At 40.1% G+C, this 17,856-nt stretch overlaps 2 protein-coding genes across 2 annotated transcripts; one reads left to right on the top strand and one right to left on the bottom strand.

Annotated features, from left to right (window-relative positions):
* The first annotated feature begins 399 nt into the window (after positions 1 to 399).
* Positions 400 to 4,844, top strand: LOC110638182 (65-kDa microtubule-associated protein 8). The gene is made up of 11 exons (XM_058149598.1): positions 400 to 751; positions 847 to 1,050; positions 1,318 to 1,575; positions 1,654 to 1,866; positions 2,172 to 2,327; positions 2,401 to 2,560; positions 2,648 to 2,799; positions 2,884 to 2,971; positions 3,684 to 3,757; positions 3,904 to 3,978; positions 4,169 to 4,844. Exons 1-11 carry the CDS (start codon positions 668 to 670, stop codon positions 4,490 to 4,492), a joined length of 1,788 nt encoding a protein of 595 aa, XP_058005581.1. The 5' UTR covers positions 400 to 667; the 3' UTR covers positions 4,493 to 4,844.
* Positions 4,845 to 5,325: 481 nt separating this feature from the next.
* On the bottom strand, positions 5,326 to 5,867 carry LOC131181464 (DNA polymerase II subunit B3-1-like). Its single transcript, XM_058149599.1, has one exon. It carries the CDS (start codon positions 5,832 to 5,834, stop codon positions 5,421 to 5,423), a length of 414 nt encoding a protein of 137 aa, XP_058005582.1. The 5' UTR covers positions 5,835 to 5,867; the 3' UTR covers positions 5,326 to 5,420.
* Between the last annotated feature and the right edge of the window lie 11,989 nt (positions 5,868 to 17,856).

Genomic DNA, 17,856 nt, shown 5'->3' with positions numbered 1-17,856 from the left:
AATCTATTAGTTCTCTCAAGCTATGATGCAAATAATATGTACGACGAAAATCTAGATTAATGATGATCAATCAGGAACCAAACCATTAAATTATCTATTTATTGATAACTGATTTCGATATCATTAGTAGGCTACCCAATAAAACAAAGATTTTATGTCTTTATGGGCGCAGTTTATTAGGCTTAATTGTTATTAACTTTTATCTGCAGCTTGATTAAACATGACAACCTTCACAGATTGCTTGGAAATCAAGTTCACTCAAATGCTCAAAAAACACACATGTATGCTGCCAAAAAAGCCATACATCTCTGAATGAGATGCTCTAACTTTATGCATAAAATAAGATAAATTTTTTCTTGGATGTCTCTAATTTAAGTTAGAGGAGAGTGAAAGGTAGAACCTGGGGATGCGTAAGTATTAATAGGAATAGCTGATCCTTGAACCCAAAGCTTCAGGGTTACCAAACTCAGTAGCCTTTTCTTTTAAGCAAATACTCGCACCAAAATTCCCGATCATCATTCTCTTTCTCTCAATACTTAGTTGCTTCGAAATGAACCAATGCTTTCAGCCACCAGTGTCCAGTAGCCGAACTATCTCACAAAGAACTCACATATTCTAGTGATCCAAGTACTTCAAAAATTTCCAGCCACACTGAAGGGCCTGTCAGATGGGTTCGTTCCAAACACCTATTGGAATGCGAAGCTCTGCATTGTTAGAAACATCATGTGGATACCTACTCCAAGAATTGCAGGCAAGAGTATTCAGGAGATCATGATAGTAATTCATGAGCAAATATAATGCTTTATTTGTTCTCAATCTCTTTCCTTTCCTCCTAACTTGAAACAGATCATCTGGGATGAAGTTGGTGAGGACCAGTTTGAAAGAGAGAAGGTCCTCCTGGATTTAGAACAGGAGTGTCTAGAAGTTTATAGAAGAAAAGTGGACAGTGCAAATATATCAAGAGCTCGCCTGCATCAAGAGTTAGCAGAATCTGAAGCTGAATTTACACATCTCCTTCTGTCACTTGGGGAACGATCTCTCCCTGGAAGGGTACCTTATCCAACCATCTATTTCCAGTTAATAATTTATGCATTAGGAATTACAAGGTCAAGTGCAAATATAGCATATAACACTAAGCGGTAGCACATAATTTGTAGTCAGTAATAACTCAGCAGTAAGCAATCTATCGCTCTATCAAGAAAAGTAAAATACACTAGTAGTGAACAGAGTTTAAAAAGTAACTATATATAGGCACCTAATTTGAAATCACTTCCAGTCCAACTAAATTTACGATGTTATTAAATATTGCCTGCACAGCCAGAAAAAATTTCAGGAACACTAAAGGAGCAGCTAGATGCAATCACCCCAGCATTGCGGGAGATGAGGTTGAGAAAAGAAGAAAGAGTGAACCAGTTTCGAGCTGTGAAAGGGCAAATTCAAAAAATTTCTGCAGAAATTGCAGGTCAGTCAGTGTATGAAGACTCAATAACAAATGTCATAGTAAACGAGAATGATCTTTCATTGAAGAAACTAGAGGAATATCAGATTGAGCTACAAAGGCTTCACAATGAGAAGGTAAAAGAAGTGATTAAGGTATTGCTTTGAGGAACTCATTTGTTCAATCTTTTAATCTTCTTTTTGCTGATTTCAAAGAATGACAGGCTCCAGCAAGTGGAGACATACATAGATACAATCCACAGATTATCCACAACATTAGGAATGGAATCTTCCATGATTGTAACAAAAGTTCATCCAAGTTTGAATGAATTGTGTGGCATATCCAAAAATATAAGTGACAGCATTTTGGCCAAACTCAACAGCACAGTGGAATCGCTCAAGGAAGAAAAACAGAAGCGACTTGAAAAGGTGAAAATTACTAACTTCATATGCCAACCTTCAATTTTACAAACCTTATTGACAGGATCGAGCACCTGAGCTACAGTGATAAATACACAGCATGTCTGATGATAAGGGTATAGAAGTGGCAACAATGACATATAACTTGAAATGAGAATAATAAGTATTAATCAAAATTGTGAAACAAAAAAAAAATCCAATGATTGTGTGCTATTGTTTTTCATGCTACAATAATTTTATTTCCATTTAGTTTAAGAAACATATTGCCTGTATGATAAAAGAATGACATACCATAATTGTCGTGAACTTGGCAGCTTCATCATCTAGGAAAGGCATTGAGAAATTTATGGAAACTCATGGACACACCCTCTGAAGATCGCCGTCTGTTTTCTCATGTCACTGGCTTGTTATCTGTCTCATCTGCTGAAGTATCAGATCCTGGAAGCCTTACCCTGAATATAATCCAGCAGGTTAGTATATAAGATTATCAAACCAAATTATCAGAAACAACTAAAACATAACAGCTATTTAAAATGTTTCAAGGCTGAATCAGAAGTGAAGCGACTGGATCAGTTAAAGGCAAGCAAGATGAAAGAGCTTTTCTTCAAGAAGCAGAATGAGCTAGAGGATATATGCAATAAATCACACATGGAGATCCCTTCAAGACCAGAGATTGATAATATAATTACACTTATAAACTCGGGTAAGTTTGACTGAATCATTTGTTCCAATTATCCATTGTTATTCACGTTTAAGACTGTAGTTGTCTGCATACTGACACATTAAAAAGGGGAGATTGACCATGCCGATCTCCTCATGAGCATGGATGAACAGATAGCAAGAGCAAAAGAAGAAGCTTCTAGCAGGAAGGAAATAATGGAAAAGGTTGAAAGGTGGATTTTAGCACGTGATGAGGAACGCTGGTTAGAAGAATATAGCATGGTTAATTTCTTAACCATTGGTTTACATGATTTCTTGGCCTCTATTATATCCAAATCATGTCATATATTTCATGAATATTTTCAGGATGAAAATCGATATTCAGTTAGCAGAGGTGCTCATAAGAACCTGAGACGTGCAGAACGCGCCCGAGTAATAGTCAACAAAATCCCAGGTAAGGTACTAAAGTTCTTACAAAAACCAGTTGCATTTACTTAATCATGTCAGAAAAAATAAGCGTTTCTGTCTCTGAGGGGAGGCACCTCAAACAATTAATTTTGGAAGGGCCATAAAATGTGCCAACCACTCCAAATGTTAACACAGTGCTATACAATACAAACTAAGCAGTAATGCAGAATAGAAAGTTTACAATTTTATTTAGAAATTTTAATTGTTATAGAATTAGGAAATTTGAAGAGTTTTTATTGTTTGGAAATTTTATTATTATTATGTCTTTTATTTTTTAATTTATCTTATTTAGTATTCCTAATTATAGTTGAATTAGAATTTTTATTCTTAATTTGATTAAGACTATACGCTCTAGAAATAAAGTTAATTTTCTATTATTCAGTAATTTTGGATTATGATTATTATTGAGATTAAATAAAATGATTGAAAATTAGTTCTCTTTTTCAAGGATTAGTCCTTAATTTCTCTTTTTCTTGATTCTTTCCCTTTGTTCTACATGAAGTAGATTGTTAACCAGATGAATTAGTAACATCCCCACAAATCAGGCAGTTATATGGCAGAAGTGAAATGTCATTGCAAAGTAACTGAATAGTGAAAAGCCTTTGACTTGCTACAGTTTTTTATCCTCTTGAATTTCAAATTCAAATGCAACCACCAATGTCAAGTGATTACATATATTGTAATAATTGATGATGCAGTTTTGGTGGCCTTGCTTATAGCAAAGACCAAGATTTGGGAAGAAGAAAGAAAGAAAGTATTCTTGTTTGATGATGTAAGTTAATTAATTTTTTGTCTTTTATTTTCTTGCATGATTCCAAACCTGCATTATGTAAGCAAACTGCAGAAAAGAAGCATCATTTTATCATGGAACTACATGTCGTTCAAACTAAATAAATAATTACATGAATTGTTATCTAGGTACCTCTGTTGGCAATGTTGGAAGAATATAACATGTCAAGGCAGGAGAGAGAGGAAGAGAAGCAAAGACAAAGGGTTGGTATCATCTGAAACTGTAATGGCAAAGAATTTGATTTTCATCATAAGCATGCATAAATAATATTCTTTCTCATTTTCTTATTTTGTATGTTAGCGTCTATGACAACTAACAAGTTAGCTTACTGAAAAAGTCCACGTACAATGATGATTCTTACCTCTTATTGACAAGGTGACCTTTGCTTCACAGGAAAAGAAGAAGGTGCAGATCCAGGTAGTAGTTGACCAAGATAATACATTTGGGTCAAGGCCAGGCACCAGTAGTCGACGTCTTTCAAACAGAAGCTTAAACGGAGGCCTTAGCAATGCAACCCCTTTAAATAGAAGGCTTTCCCTGAGCATCCAACAGATGGGAAACAATAGCATCAATTCTGCAACTCAAGGTATATCCTTGATAAAGGAAGCAAGGAAAATACAGGGACAAAAGATGTTTGCTCGACCTGGCTTTGCTTCTCATCTTCGAGATGAAACAGCTTCAGTGGTCTCAACATTTTCTGGCCCAGTATCTCCTTAAATTTCATATCAGATTGTTATCTTCACGTGCATTGCTAGATCAAAAAGCATAAGAGATTAAAGAAAGCCTACTGTGGAACAATATGACAGAATCTGCAGAATAATATTTCGCTCCACTAAATCAGTTTGAAGATGTTTATCTATGGCTTCCCCCGCAGCAAATAGACTCGTCTACAACCCAGAGAATTGTCAGCAGGGGAAAATAAAACAAGTGTTAGGAGTTTTACAATTATTGTTTTATTTCGTTGCAGACGGAAGGCGCAGTACACCAATAAATTAACATCTACAGGTCTATGCAACTATGCAAGCATGTTTTTAATCAAGACGCTCAGATTTTCCTAATTGATTGGTCACATTGTTGTCCCCAAATATTGAATGTCAAGAATTTTGGTACACTGCTTAATCATAAACAATTGCTTATAGTTACAAATTTCAGATAATACAGGTAATATCATCCCCGTCAATAGAGGCGGCCACCGGTTCTGGTTCCTGAAACGAGGGACCCCTAACCAGACCATGGCTCTGGTTCGGGCCGATTCCAATTTGATTCGAGAAGATAGGAAAGCTGTCTAATTACAGTCTGGGATCCAGATACGAATAGAACCATTGCTGCGCCCAACTTCAACCATTCAATTTAAATTAAAAAAAAAAAGGAAAAAGAAAAAATACAAGCAATATGAACTTGTTAACTTAATGCATAAATGCTTTAATGAAGACTCGCATCAGAAATAAGTTCAAATAACCTTATTAAACGAAAAGATTTCAATCATTATTTCACTTCATTGAGCAATAATCTATGAATCCAATCACCAAATTAATTCAAACAAAACAAGATAAAAAAAAAAGATTCTTTATATTATAAAGCTAAAAATATATTCTGTTTCAACTTTCAACTAAGCAAAATAATGTGAAGATAGAAATAAAAGCATCTAGCTTTCATTTATCTGAACCGGAGCTTCATTTGCCGACTTAGCGAAGAAATAGTCAATCCGGCGAGTGCCAGGAGGGAGAGGTTTATCGTGACGAGTCTTCTCAGCTGGTGGTTTATCGGATAACTGAGTTGGCACGGGAAGCGAGTCAAGCAGAAAATCACCAGTTGGCTGATGCCTCTTAACGGCAACTCGGATGTGATCTAGTTTCACGATCTTTCGCTTCTTCTCGATTGCAACTTCTGCCGACTTCTCTGAGAGGAATTGTAGAAATAGCTCGGTGGATCGGGAAACCAGTAATAAAGCGTCTGAGTTGATTTTGTTGATGTCTTTGTCCAGTTTCACGATTCTCTTGACCCTTCCAGTTGGAAATTGGGGCCGGATCGCCCCTTCTGTGTTCTCTTCCTCGGCCATTTGATGATTGGATTGGGAAGTAATTAGCAATTTGAAAATTTTTGTTTTGTTAGAAATTCGACTTTTTAGGGATTGTAGATTGGCGGGAAACTGGTGGATTGGGAAATTGCCCGCCACGGTACGCTCCTTTCGCGCTTAAAAAGGAAAGGTTAATTTGTTTGGGAGATGAAGAATACTTCATGGAAAATATGTTTTAAGTAGAGCTAATAAGTTAATATAAATATTTTAAAGTAATATATAAATTGTTAATATAAAATCTTTAATGATTCATCATTATTAAAATAGTTAATATTATTAATTTTTAAATTAATATTTTTATTGTGATTAAAAATATTTTTCATTTTATTTTTATTATTTAGTGGTCTTCTATTTATTATAATATTCAAAAATTGAGTGATAATTCATAAAAAAAATTATTTTTTTTTATTTTTTAGAAATTGAGATAATATTTTAATCGAAGTCAATAATATGATACTACTATTTTTATATTTAATCGTTAAACCAATATCAATTTTTACAAATCACTTACTTTTAAATTATTATGTAAATAATTAATTATTAATAATTAATATCTAATAATTAACTATTATTAAAATAGTTAATAAATATTAAAATATCTAACGATTATTAAAATAATTAATATTGTTACACACTTAATGAGTCAACGTTAAGCCTCTTTAAAATCTTGTTTAATATATATAATCTAAAACATAGCAAATTGAAGGTTATCTTGGCTGGAAGTTCATGAGCTAATTTGGTTATAAGATTTCATTTTGATACTTAAATTTAGATTTAATAGTTATTATGATTTATAATAAATTGTTTTACAATTAAACATGCCTCTCAAATCTTAAATATTCAAATTAGTCAAAATCATAAACACAGTTAATGAAACATTTATGTGAAGCGGTAAAAACTAATTTGATTGAGGTCACCTTCTCCTTCGTGAGTTCACTATCTCCTTCTGTCTTCACTGTTGCTGTGCAATTGTGCATATCCTCCCCTTGTTAACATGAAATCCACCTTATAACATTCTTATGACTTATTGATAATGATTTATGTAATAAATATTTAAACTAAAAGTTATGATATTTATATCTTATAATTATGGACGGGATATATTAGAGGAAAGTCCATCTCAATTTGGAAGCTAACGGATTAATTTTTGTCGATATTTGATATAATTGAATCCTAATAAAATAAATTTAGGTAATATATAATTAAGTTTATGTTGAGTTTAAATTTAAGAAATAATATAATAACGTGTTTCAGATTTTACACGTTATTTATTTCATTTTAAATAGAATAAAATTTAAATATTTTATAAAATTATTAAACTTTAAAATATAATATGTTAACAAAATATAATTTTTAAGCTAATTATTAATTAAAATTTATAAAATTAAATACATTAACCAAATTTAAGATAAATTCAAATAATTAATAATAAATTTTAACCATATTTAATACCAGTTTGAATTTAAAAAATATTAATCTAATTCAAAAATAAGGTACTCTCTCATTACAATAGCTTTTTAAGAGTTTTACATAAGAATTGACAAAATAATTAGATAGTGTCACGACCAAACCTATGGACCGGATCGACACTAGGACCTGGGCCAGCCTAAAGCCCCCGAGACCCGTAGTAAGCCTAACTGTTCATTAACCCAACTCTAAGGCCCATTTGGGCCCAATATCAAGAAAACAAACGGACCAGTCAGCCATAAAATGGACTTTCCAACGGAGAGTTTTCGACTCACCCGACCTGTAAACATAATAAATACTCAATTGGGGAGCTCAGCTCACCCTCCACATACTCATATCCTCATAAAAATAAATGGGAGCTCAGCTCCCTCATCCAATCCATTGTCTAGGCATAGGCCCCATGACATGCTGCATACACTCTATCAATCGATCCAAGCGAAATTGCATTTCTGCACATGCGAGGAATCCAAAAATCGATATGCATCGTCTGACACATCATAAGTACCAGGCACCAACTTCTTGAAATTTATGATCTGTTTGTAAGATCTTTCTCTTGGTGCGGTGGACTGCTGCTGCTGTGGAGGACGGACCATATACTGCGCCATCATATCGATGATTCTCTGTAACCCAGCTAGAGTAGCTGCCATTGGGTCCATGGGACCCTGTGCCATAAATGGCCCGATCTGTCTTGGGGTGTTGCTCCTCTACTTGGCGACTCTAGGCCTCTTACCCGCCTCCTGGCGGCGCCTCATCTGTCTTGACACCTCGTCGAGCACATCGCTCTGAGTGCGTGGCGCTCTCACCTTCTACGCATTTTCCTGAAATTCAACAGCATTAGCCCACAAAAATTCAAAACTGCTCATTACACAGCTCTATAGACTTATATTTATACATAATATATGGAGCAGAAACTAGAAGCAAAGATGACAATGCAAGACGAATATAGACCCTATTTTTCCGCATGTGACTCCTAGTAGACTCTTCCCAACACTTAGACAATTTTTTTCCCTAAGAATCTGGAGTCTAAGCTCTGATACCACATTTGTCACGACCCAACTTGCAAAATGGCTCAAAACACACTTCTATATTTACAATCCATATATGTAACACCCCAAAATTTTATTAATTATGGGTATTTTTGATATTTAAATTTTATTTAAATTTTAGGAATTTTGAGATTTTGGATTTTAAAAATCGGGTTCGATTTTAGAAAATATAAACTTTGATGATTTTTAAAAATTAATTTAAAGACCACGTGGCAAAACTAAAAATATATTTGGAGTCTACGTATTTTTACGAGTTTTGAATTTTTGAATTTTGGACCTCGTTTTAGGTCAGGCGATAAAAAAATTCAAAATTTTGTATTCGAATCAAGCCGAATCGAGCCGGACCGGATCGGACCGTCGAATCGGACCGGTCTCTTCTATTTTTCTTCCTCTTACTCACGCGAGCGACCCCCTCCCCTTCTCTCTCTCTTTCTCTCCTCCTCCCCTCCCTGCCAGCCAGTGCCTCCCTGCGTCCTCCCTGCATGGCGCCGCCTCCCGGCCGTCGGCCAGTAGCCCAGCCCGCGGCCGGCGCGCAGCGATTCTCCCCCTGCGCCTTCGGCCAACTCCAGCTTCCTCGGCCAAATCCGATCCGGTCACCGATTGGACCGGGTCTTGTGTCCAAAACCATCTACTCGTGAGAGCTTTCCATAGACACCAAGAACGCGAAATCCATCGAGCGGATTGTCAGATTTTAGCTCGGGAAGATTTTAGCCCATTCGACTTTTGGGCTAGATTTCTCGAAAACCGTGAATCACGAGAAAACCGAGGCTACCAGCACGCTCCACTCGGCGAGAGCTTGGCGGGATATTAATTTCAAAATTTTCCGACAACGTTTTTGGTGGGTCCCACGGAACCGCGGTGTTTTTCCGAGCATTAAATGAGCTTAGAAAATTCTGAAAAATTTATGTACTAACCCCGTGTTATGGGCCGTGTAGGTATTCTCAATTCGCGGAAATTCGGCGATTGGCCGGATGCAAATTTCGGACGAGACGGACCCGTTCTGGAAAAGTCTCGAATTGGGCGAGATTTTGCCTACCCCATTGTCGGGCGTCGGCGCGTCCCGAGGTCGGAATCGGCAAAGGTAAACCGAACCTTGTTTTTCGTAATTTTCTAGTGCTTAAATAGGATTAAAAATCGTAAAATATTCGTGGTAGCTTAGAAAATTACGATTCTTTTGCAATAGCTTAGTAATATTGCTAAGGACGCGGGGCAAAGTTTTATAATTTTAGAGCTTGTTTGGGCAGTTTTGCAAAAATGATCAATAATAAGGACTAAATTGAAATTTTGCGTATTGTGATGGATAATTGATTTGATGGGCGGGAGGGGCTGTGTGATATGATTGAGCTGTTGATATATGGATTGTGAATATAGAAGTGCGTTTTTAGCCCTTTTGCGAGGTTGGGTAGGTCCTAGGTATAGGGAGACTCTGCGGATTTTAAACGCGACTTAGGGCGTAATTGGTCTTTTCTTTGTTTGTATTGAGTCGATTGTATTAATTAGATGTAATGTAATTGTCGGGTGAGCGGAATGACCTTCTTCCTCCGCCCGGCCGCCACGATAATTTGTCGTCAAGTCTGTGAGTAAAATATTAATTTTAATTATAATTTCGATATTATTATATGTTGACATGCCCATGCATCACTTATATGAATATATTTATGTAGTTAAACTCTAGGCACGATTTATGTCGCATTCATAGCTGTAATGTGCCATGAGTGTTGTTGTGGTAATTTGGAGGCGGTGTGCGTGCGTTGGCGTGCGTGTGATGTGGTGTGGACTATGGATAGGGCGGGTAGTCACGGCTTGAGTTCTTGGCTGGGACGTTCCTTGAGGTAGTCACGGCTTGAGTTCTTATTGGGACCCTCGATTTGGTTTATTAAGCGAAAGTCGGCTTGAGTTCTTCACGGCACGAGTTGGATTTAAGAGAGTGTATAGGGATCGGTTCCCAATATATTATGATTGATGCTACGAGTGCGTGAGTGCTCCAAATTACCTTTTGATGCTATGATGTGAATATGATGTTAATGTTGCATTTCACTCTACAGTTGCATTAGTTTGAGATAGTTATAGAGATTATAGTTAAGATTGATATTTTACTCTGCGAGTGACGCTCACTCTGTTCAAAAATTTTCTGAGCCACGGGAGGATATTTTATTGCAGGTTAACTTTGCTTTTATCCTTCGAGTTGTTTATCCATGTTTGTGTAATTTTAATTACTCCTAGAATTTCCGCATGTGTTAGCGGTATTTATTTGAATTTGATACGTAATATTTTTATCATGTTGGACTGTAAACTTAAATATTTTAAGTCTGTTTGATGGATTGGATGAGGAGTGAGCTCCCATTTATTATTATGTTGATGAGTATGTGGAGGGTGGTGAGCTCCCAATGGATTGTTTATTGTGTTTACAGTCGGGTGAGTGAAAACTCCCGTTGGAAAGTCCATTTATGGCGGACTCTGTCAGTTTGTTTTCTTGATATTGGGCCCAAATGGGCCTTAGAGTTGGTTTAATGAATAGTTAATGCTTACTACTGGCCTCGGGGGCTTTAGGGTGGCGAGTCCTAGTCGGTCAGGCCCATAGGTTGGGTCGTGACAAATGTGGTATCGAGCTTAGGCTCCAGTTCTTAGGGAATGTTGTCTAAAGTGTCGGGAAGAGTCTACTAGGAGTCACATGCGGAAATATAGGGTCCACATTCGTCTTGCATTGTCATCTTTGCTTCTAGTTTATGCTCCATATGTTATGTATAAATATGAGTCTATAGAGTATGTAATGTGCGATTTTGAATTTTGTGGGCTAATCTTGCTGAATTTCGGAAAATGCGTAGAAGCGGAAGAGGCCGCCTTGCACGAGCGAGATGTGCTGGCGAGGTGTCGGCCACGGGATGAGGCGCTTTGCCAGGAGGCGGGGTAGGAGGCCTAGAGCTGCTCAAGTAGAAGAAGCGACTACCCACGATTCGAGCAGTCTTTCATGGCACAGGTCCCATGGACCCCATGGCGTACTCTAGGCTGATGCAGAGAACCATCGACATGATGGCGCGATATATAGTCCACCCTTCACGGCTGGCGATCGCGCACCAAGAGAGGAATCTTTCAAGCAGTTATAAATTTCAAGAAGTTGGTGCACGGTACCTATGATGTGTCGAGCGATGCATATCGGTTTTGGATTCTATGACGGCGAGGAAGTCTGATTGGTGATAGAAGATTGATAGAGTGTATGCGGCCGTCATGGGGCCTATGCCTAGACAATGGATGAATGACTACGTGTTACCGGATGGAGGGTTTGACATGGGCTCGGTTGTGGAACTTTTTATTAATCGGTTTGTGCGAAAGCTTGAGAGATCGAAGCGGTGGGCCTTTGAGGCCTTAAGGCGAATGGCAGTGCAGTAGATGAATATGCTCTGAATTTGGAATTGAGCGGATATGCCCCTGCGACGTAGCTTCTGAAAAGATGAAGGTGAAAAGATTCCTAAAGGGGCTTGACAAGAGATATGCAAACACGGCCATGATGTCGATCAGTCTTTTGATGTGGTGGTTGATCGAGCTAGGCAGTTGAGATCGATTATCTTTGTGGATGGCAGCGGAAGAGCAAAGAAAAGCGAGCGAGGGTTCCTCGGTGTCCCTTCCATGGGTACTCCGGATAGTGGTGGCGAGTAATTACGAGGAAAGAGTAGGAACAAGAAAAGTGGTTTTAGACACAAACCACGAGGATTGAACAGTGCGGATCGGCGGTGGTCACGATTCGAGTGCAGCGATTACGAGTGCAGCTCGGGATCCTCTTTGGCACCGTGTCCACGGTGTGGAAGAGGACATTGAGGACCTTGTTTGATGGGGTCGAGTATGCTTGAGTGTGGCCAGCGGTCACTTTGCTAGAAGCGCCGTTTTGATGAGCCACAGATGGGGTCACGAGGTTACATTGCAAATGTTCCTCGACAATTGTATCCGGTGCTTCCAACATGGCGGCGATCGATTCGATGGCCATGAGGCCGAGGACAAGGGGCGTGGATTTGGAGGCGGTCGAGGTAGAAGTCGATATCAAGGTTACGCCACTCGGGGTAGGGGTCAAGCTCGGGTTTTCACCACGACCCACGGGATGCTCAAGCTTCAAATGCGATTGTGGCGGTATTCTTACAGTACATTCTTATGAGGCTCGTGTTTTGATAGATCCGGGTGCTACGCACTCATTTGTCTCCCCTGTGTTTGCCATGAGGTTGGGTAGAAACCCTACAACTTTAGAGTGCCCTTTGTCAGTAGCTACCCCACTTAGTGACAACATAGATGTAGACATGGTATTTCGGGTAGCCCGGTGGTAGTGGATGGAAAGATCCTCCCGGCGGACTTGGTTCCTCTACGGTAATGGATTTCGATGTAATCACAGGGATGGGTGGTTGGCAACTCATTATGCCACCTTAGGCTGCAGGAACAAAGGTATACTTCCACATACGGTGTGGAAGAGTTTAGCTTTGATGGTGGCGGAGCGTGGCTCCATATAATTTGGTGTCAGCAATTAGTGCCAGAAAAATGTTGAGGCGTGGATGCCAAGGGTATTTGGCATTGGTGAGAGATACATCTGTAGAAGGTGTCAATATGGAAAATGTTCCTGTTGTCAGAGAATTCATGGATGTCTTCCCTGAAGAGCTTCGGGGTTGCCACGAAAGGGAATAGAGTTACGCATTGATGTTATTAGGGTACAAACCCCATATCCATGCCACCTTACGAGGATGGCACCGGTGAGTGAAAAGAGTGAAGGAGCAACTACAGGAGCTTTTGGACAAGGGTTTCATACGTCAGAGCACTTCACCACAGGGTGCTCTGTTCTATTCGTGAGAAAGAAGGATGGAGTCGTTGAGGTTGTGTATTGACTATAGGCAGTGAACAAAGTGGTATGAAGAACAAGTATCCACTTCCTCGGATCGATGATCTATTTGATCGGCTCAAGGGGCTAGATTCTTTTCCAAGATAGACTGCGATCGGGCTACCATCGATTGAGAATCGGGGATGAGGCGTGTCCAAAAGCGGCTTCGAGGACAAGATATGGTCATTATGAGTTCTTGGTGATGTCTTTTGGACTCACTAATGCACAGTGACCTTCATGGACTTGATGAGCGGTGTTCAAGCCATTTTGGACCGTTTGTCATCGTATTCATAGATGACATTCGGTATACTCTCGGGCCGAGGAAGAACACGTGTGGCACTTGAGGATGGTGTTGCGGGCGTTGAGGAGCACCTATCGCCAAATTTTCAAAATGTGAATTTTGGCTGAAAGCATCTCATTCTTGGGACACGTGGTTTCTAGAGGCGGTATTCAAGTGGATCCCAAGAAAATTGAAGCATGGCGATTGGCTTAGGCCTACAACGATCAACGAGGTGCGAAGTTTTCAGGTTTAGGCGCTACTATAGGCGTTTTGTACAAGATTTCTCCAAGATAGCGGCTCCCTTAACTAAGTTGACCGGGAAGAATGTTCCATTCATTTGGACGGATATTTGTGAGGAGAGTTTCCGAGCTCAAGGAGTGTCTAACCACTGCCCTGTGTTGACACTACTGTGAGTGGTGAAGGATACAGTGTATTGTAGCGCCTCGAGTTGGCCTAGGGTGTGTTTTGATGCGAGAATGGAAAGGTAGTGGCTTATGCTTCAAGGCATTTGAAGAGGCATGGCGAACTACCCCACCCATGATTTGGAAATGGCGTTTGTAGTCTTTGCACTAAAAATGCGGAGACACTACTGTATGGTGAAGTGTGCGAGATATACACCGACCACAAGAGTTTGAAGTACATCTTCCAACAGAGGATTTAAATTTAAGGCAGAGGAGATGGATGGAGCTTACGAAAGACTATGATTGCACCATCGGTACCACCACAGGAAGGCCAATGTTGTAGCAGATGCTTTGGCGAGAAAATCTTACGGTAGTTTGGCGCACATTTGTGAGAAAGAGACCAGCGATTCGGGAGGTACATGAGTTGATGGATCAAGGTTTAATCCTAGATCTTTCGGATGAGGGTATTGTTGGCTCACTTTTCGGTGAGGCCGGACTTGAGGACGAGTTAGAGTTTCCCGGCCACGAGACCAACAATTGATGAAGATCGTAGAAAAAGTACAGCAAGGTGAAGGTGGTGAGTTTGGATTTGCCAATGATGGCGCCTAGTGCAAGGTTCTAGAATATGTGTGCCCGATGTGGACAATCTCGGGAATGAAATCATGCAAGAGGCACACTACACAGCATGCAGTATCCACGAGTTCCACCAAGATGTACCATGATGTGAAAGATAGCTATTGGTGGAATGGCATGAAGAGAGACATAGCGGACTTTGTGTCCAAGTGCTTGACTTGTCGGAAGGTGAAGTTTGAACACGAGGGCCGTCGGGGAAGCTGCAAGAGCTCCCTATCCCGAGAATGGAAGTGGGAAATGATCACTATGGATTTTGTGGTGGGTTGCCTCGTACCACGCGAGGATATGATTCAATATGGGTAATTGTGGACGCTTGACCAAATCGGCTCACTTCTTACTGTAAGACTACATACTACGTAGTACGGTATGCGGCTCTACATTCGAGAAATAGTCGATTGCATGGAATTGGCTTCCATAATATCGATAGAGGGCCCGATTCACTTCTCGGTTTTGGAGAAAGTTGCGGGAGGCACTTGGCACCTGATTGAACTTGATGCGGCTTTCCACCCTCGAGACAGGCAGGCGGTCAGAAAGGACAATCCAAACAACGGAAGACATGCTCCGCATGAGTGTCTTGGATTTTGGAGGTCAATGGGATGACGACTAGCTTTGGTGGAGTTTGCCTACAACAATAGTTATCACTCCGGCATAGGGATGGCACCCTATGAGGCATTATATGGAAGAAAGTGTAGGTCTCCTCGTGTTGGGCAGAAATGGGGAAGCGAAAGTGCATGATGTAGACCTAGTGCGGTACACTTGGTAGTTCCTTTGTCGAGGAGCGAAAGACTTTCGATGGCGAAGAGTTATGCACGGACCCAGACGGAGGATGTGGAGTTTGCGATGGCGACTACGTATTCTGAAGGTATCTCCAATGAAGGAGTCATGAGATTTGGAAAGAAGGGCAAGTTGGCACCTCGGTATATCGGACCTTTTGAGGTTCTTGATAGAGTTGGGCGATTGCCTACTAGGTTGGAGCTACCACCCAACCTTTTCACGTTCATCCGTGTTTCACATCTCCATGCTCGGAAATACATTCCGATCCTTCTCATGTCTTTGCAGGATGTGATAGAGCTAAAGAGAACTTGACATTTGAGGAGCGACTGTAGCCATAGTGGACTACCAAGTGAAAGCAGTGAGATCAAAGCAGTCCCTATGGTTAAGGTTTTGTGGAGAGTCGATCGGTGGAAGAGTGCACAGGGAGTCGAGCGGGACATGCGTAGCAAGTACCCTTACTTGTTCAATGTATAATCATGTACTTTATTACGCCTTGTGTAAAAATTCGAGGGCGAATTTTTACGTAAGGAAGAATGTAACACCCCAAAATTTTATTAATTATGGGTATTTTTGATATTTAAATTTTATTTAAATTTTAGGAATTTTGAGATTTTTGGATTTTAAAAATCGGGTTCGATTTTCAGAAAATATAAACTTTGATGATTTTTAAAAATTAATTTAAAGACCACGTGGCAAAACTAAAAATATATTTGGAGTCTACGTATTTTTGAGTTTTAGGAATTTTTGAATTTTGGACCTCGTTTTGGTCCGGCGAGTAAAAATTCAAAATTTTGTATTCGAATCAAACCGGCGAATCGAGCCGGACCAGGATCGGACCGGTCGAATCGGACCGGTCTCTTCTTTTTCTTCCTCTTCCTCCTTGCGCGACGCCCTCCCCTTCTCTCTCTTTTCTCTCTCCTCCCCTCCCCTGGCCACCACTGCCTCCCTGCGTCCTCCTCGCCGGCGCCGCCTCCCGGTATCCCGGCCAGCCAATGAGCAGCGCGCGATTCTCCCCACTGCGGCCGCAGCGACTTCCTCGGCCAAATCCGGCCGATCCGGTCACCGATTGGACCGGGTCTTGTCAAAACCATCTACTCGTGAGCTTTCCATAGACACCAAACGCGAAATCCATCGAGCGGATTGTCAGATTTTAGCTCGGGAAGATTTTAGCCCATTTCGACTTTTGGGCTAGATTTCTAAAACCAAGTGAATCCACGAGAAAACCGAGGCTACCAGCACGCTCCACTCGGCGAGAGCTTGGCGGGATATTAATTTCAAAATTTTCCGACAACGTTTTTGGTGGGTCCCACGGAACCGCGGTGTTTTTCCGAGCATTAAATGAGCTTAGAAAATTCTGAAAAATTTATGTACTAACCCCGTGTTATGGGCCGTGTAGGTATTCTCAATTCGCGGAAATTCGGCGATTGGCCAAGTGCAAATTTGGACGAACGGACCGTTCTGGAAAAGTCTCGAATTGGGCGAGATTTTGCCTACCCCATTGTCGAGGCGTCGAGCGCGTCCCGAAGTCGGAATCGGCAAAGGTAAACCGAACCTTGTTTTTCGTAATTTTCTAGTGCTTAAATAGGATTAAAAATCCGTAAAATATTCGTGGTAGCTTAGAAAATTACGATTCTTTTGCAATAGCTTAGTAATATTGCTAAGGACCGCGGGCAAAGTTTTATAATTTTTAGAGCTTGTTTGGGCGTTTTGCAAAAATGATCAATAATAAGGACTAAATTGAAATTTTGCGTATTGTGATGGATAATTGATTTGATGGGCGGGAGGGGCTGTGTGATATGATTGAGCTGTTGATATATGGATTGTGAATATAGAAGTGCGTTTTAGCCCTTTTGCGGGTTGGGTAGGTCTAGGTATAGGGAGACTCTGTAGGATTTTAACACGACTTAGGGCGTAATTGGTCTTTTTCTTTGTTTGTATTGAGTCAGTTGTATTAATTAGATGTAATGTAATTGTCGGTGGGGATGACCTTCTTCCTCCGCCCGCCACGGTAATTTGTCGTCAAATGCGTGAGTAAAATATTAATTTTAATTATAATTTCGATATTATTATATGTTCGACATGCCCATGCATCACTTATATGAATATATTTATGTAGTTAAACTCTAGGCACGATTTATGTCGCATTCATAGCTGTTAATGTGCCATGAGTGTTGTTGTAGTAATTTGGAGCGGTGTGCGTGCGTTGGCGTGCGTGTGATGTGGTGTGGACTATGGATAGGGCGGGGTAGTCACGGCTTGAGTTCTTATTTGGGACGTTCCTTCGAGGGTAGTCACGGCAGAGTTCTTCTGGGACCCTCGATTTGGATTATTAAGCGAAAGTCAGGCTTGAGTTCTAAGCTGGCACCAGGATGGATTTAAGAGAGCTGTATAGGGGATCAGCTCCAATATATAATCAATGATGCTACAGGGAGCGTGAGTGCTCCAAAGTACCTTTTTGATGTTATGATGTGAATATGATGTTAATGTTGCATTTCACTCTACAGGTTGCATTAGTTTGAGATAGTTATAGAGATTATAGTTAAGATTGATA

Source organism: Hevea brasiliensis, chromosome 7 (genome assembly GCF_030052815.1).
Source record: "Hevea brasiliensis isolate MT/VB/25A 57/8 chromosome 7, ASM3005281v1, whole genome shotgun sequence".
NCBI lineage: Eukaryota > Viridiplantae > Streptophyta > Magnoliopsida > Malpighiales > Euphorbiaceae > Hevea > Hevea brasiliensis.
This window is presented reverse-complemented; position numbering and strand designations above follow the sequence as displayed.